This window comes from Pygoscelis adeliae, unplaced genomic scaffold (genome assembly GCF_000699105.1).
Source record: "Pygoscelis adeliae isolate BGI_AS28 unplaced genomic scaffold, ASM69910v1 Scaffold13, whole genome shotgun sequence".
Taxonomy (NCBI): Eukaryota; Metazoa; Chordata; class Aves; order Sphenisciformes; family Spheniscidae; genus Pygoscelis; species Pygoscelis adeliae.
Window position 1 is genome coordinate 1,368,548 of NW_008824499.1, and position 2,919 is coordinate 1,371,466.

Here is a 2,919-nt window from a genome sequence, read left to right on the forward strand (position 1 = left end):
CAGCACAGGGTTTGCATCAGCCCCTGGCAGGACCACCCATGCACAGGGACATGTGTGGGGTGGCCGGGCACACACATGGGTCCCCCCTGGGGATGCTGAGCACAGCCCTGCTCACCGGAGCCAGGGAAGGACTGAGGCATCCCTCACCTTGATGCTGCAGAGCCGATGGGTCTCGCCCAGCCCAGTGGAGACCTGCAAGGTAAAGAGAGCAGTGACCATCCTCCTCCCCACCCCTAAGCCCTCCGTGACAGCTAATACTAAACCCACTTGTTCCCCAGGTTTGGTTTTTGGGTGGGTTTTTTCCAGCTGGGTTTATCCGGGCTGCACACACCGCTTCCAGCCACGTCCCTCAAGCCAAGCCCATTGCAGTGCCCATGCTTCTGGCGGGACATCCCACCAATGTCCAACGCCAGGAACCTGTCACCTGATGATGTTATCCAGATCGTAGTTGGTTTGAGTATTGATTAAAAAGGCAATTATCTAAATCCCCACACAAGTTCGGGGGTGAACAAGAGGTTTCCAAGGACCGCGATGGCCCGGGCAGTGGGAGCAGGCATGGGGAACCTCTGCTCAACAGGGGACAGATAAGAGCAAAAGAGGGACAGGGAGAGAAACTCATTAAAAGTGATGCATGCAAATTCATTATCTGCAAGGACTCCAGCCCAGGCAGAATCAATATCCTGAGAGCTTTTCATGTTGGGGGATAAAAGCTGCTAACTATGGCTTTCAGCATCCTGGCATTGCCACGATTTACATCTGAGAAGTTTCTTTTAAAAAGAGCTTTTCAATGAGCTTTGGCCCATTTGGGATGGAAGCGATGCTTCCCCTCGTTTCTCCAGGCTGGTCCTCCAGCCGCTGCTGTGCTGATGAGAGCAGAGACCCCCCCTCCCCACCCTCAGGCACCAGGGGCTCTGCCTCTGCACCCCAGGGAGCGTGGGGGACTCGGCGGCACTGGGCAAGGGTGGGAGATGGTGCTCCCCCCCCCCGCCGGCAGGTCCTCCTCTCCTGGGGCAGCAGCACTGGTGGCTTTGTACGACATCAGCTGAACAGCTCCGTCCCTGCCGGTGGCCACAGACCCCCCTTCCAAGTCAGCCCTGCTGCAGAGACCTTCCTGGAAGCCAAAGGCCAAGGCATCACTGACTGTGATGCTCGCAGGCATCTGATGCCCCATCCATCAGGGTCATACAGCCTCGGCAGAGGGGTGGGACACGAAATCCTCCAAGGCCGCACAAGCACCTTGCAGGGGAGGCACACCACAAGAGATAGCCCCAGCACCCAGCATGGGTGCTGAAAACTGGGGAGACCCTGGCGGGAGCCACTCAGCAGACAGCATCCATCCTGGACCAGTCGACACTTCTTCGCTTTTTTGGAGCTGGCCAGGGACAGACCGTACGGCAGAGCCCTCTGCACATGCCAGACAAGGACATCAGCTTGAGGAACCCATGGGCACACTGGGGGGTCCTCAGCCTGGCAAAGCCATCACCCTTCCTGCTCGGGGGGTGCAATGGGGAGTCCTCACCCCCTCCTTGCAAACGGCTGCCAACCAGCCCTCTGCGTTTGCTGAAAGTTGAGCCCCATCGGCACCAACCTGTGCCCAGCACTGGAATCTCTTCTCTCTCAGGCTCCTGCTGAGTGGTTTTGGCTCCGGGCTGGGTGATTCGGGCTGCTGGAAGTATTCGTATAGCTTGTTGGTCCACTGGCCCAGCGACCTGATGTGCAGCCAGAGGGTCTCTGCGGGATGAAGCGGAGCAGTGGATGGGCATCGTACGTAAGGAACTGCCCTGCAGCCCCAGCACTGCAGGCTGTGTACAGCACAGCTCTGGCCCCAGGGACCCGGCAGCAATCCCCGCTGACGGCCTTCACATCAGCCCCGGGCTTGCAGCAGGGGACTGGGTTTGCTCTAACAGCTGGGTGAAGCCCAAATGCCAAACCTTGGGCACCCGTGGAGCTGGGCAGGGCATTCGGATGCCATTTGGTCACTATGCCTTGGTTGAAATAACCCAAGCACATGTTTTTATACAACACTTATGTACAGGCAGAGGTGGAGGCAGGTGAGTTGAGGTATGTGTGAACACACGCTGCTCTGCTCCATGGGCATGGACACCTCCTTGCACGACCCTCAGAGGGGATCCAGCTGCCCTGATGGGGCTTTGTGTGATGCAAAACAACATCCTGGTGATGCAAAACATCCCCGTGATGCAAAATGGGTGAATGATCGGTGATCACCTTGCTGCTCGGGAGCACTGCTGATGGTGAAAGGGTGCCACTCATAGGTGGCAATGGCCGGGATGTTCAGGTAGACGTAGTCGCCAGGCTTGTAGTGGAAAAACTGCGGTCTCTCAATCACAAGGTGAGTCACCTGGAGGAAAAAGGAGGACCAGAGAATCTGGGAGAATCCAGCTGGCACATCACACTGGTCGGTCTCTGCCAGGGTGGTCTCCCTGCAGCCCACAAGCACCCAGGTATGTGCCTCCCATTTTAAAAAGCAGCCAACATGAGACGGACTTACAGCTTCGACCTGAGAAAGGGGTTTGTTCTCCTACTCGCTGCCCACTTCACTATCAAACAAAAATCTCAGTTAGGGCTGGCGTCGAACAACAATTTTTTTGAAGAAACTAGGAGTCAAAGCAGTTTTCATTTTGTCTTCTGTTGTTCTGTGAGTTTAGGGTTTTTTACTTGAAAAATAGGCAAAATTCTAAATTTAAAAATAAATGCTTGAAAACAAAAAAATTGCTTTCACCTTTTGCTGCAAGCATTCACCAACGCAGCCCGAAGCAACCCAAACCCACATCTTTTCAATACAAACTATACATTGCGCCCTGTCCCTCCCGCGCATGGCTGGGGGAGCATCCCCCTTCCAGCTCGCTGTGCAACACATTGGGGCCAACATCCCCTTCCATGTCCCACTGTCCCTCCTTT

At 55.6% G+C, this 2,919-nt stretch overlaps 1 protein-coding gene across 1 annotated transcript in view; it reads right to left on the reverse strand.

The window, feature by feature from the left end:
* The window catches only part of NOX5 (NADPH oxidase, EF-hand calcium binding domain 5), a 49,512-nt gene that overhangs the window by 1,855 nt on the left and 44,738 nt on the right, over positions 1-2,919 (reverse strand). Inside the window, exons 9-11 of the mRNA XM_009321513.1 lie at positions 2,227-2,441; positions 1,589-1,731; positions 148-192 (exon numbers count right to left, since the gene is read on the reverse strand). Of these exons, the coding sequence (XP_009319788.1) occupies positions 148-192; positions 1,589-1,731; positions 2,227-2,441 (403 nt within the window). The remainder of the gene's footprint in view (positions 1-147; positions 193-1,588; positions 1,732-2,226; positions 2,442-2,919) is intronic.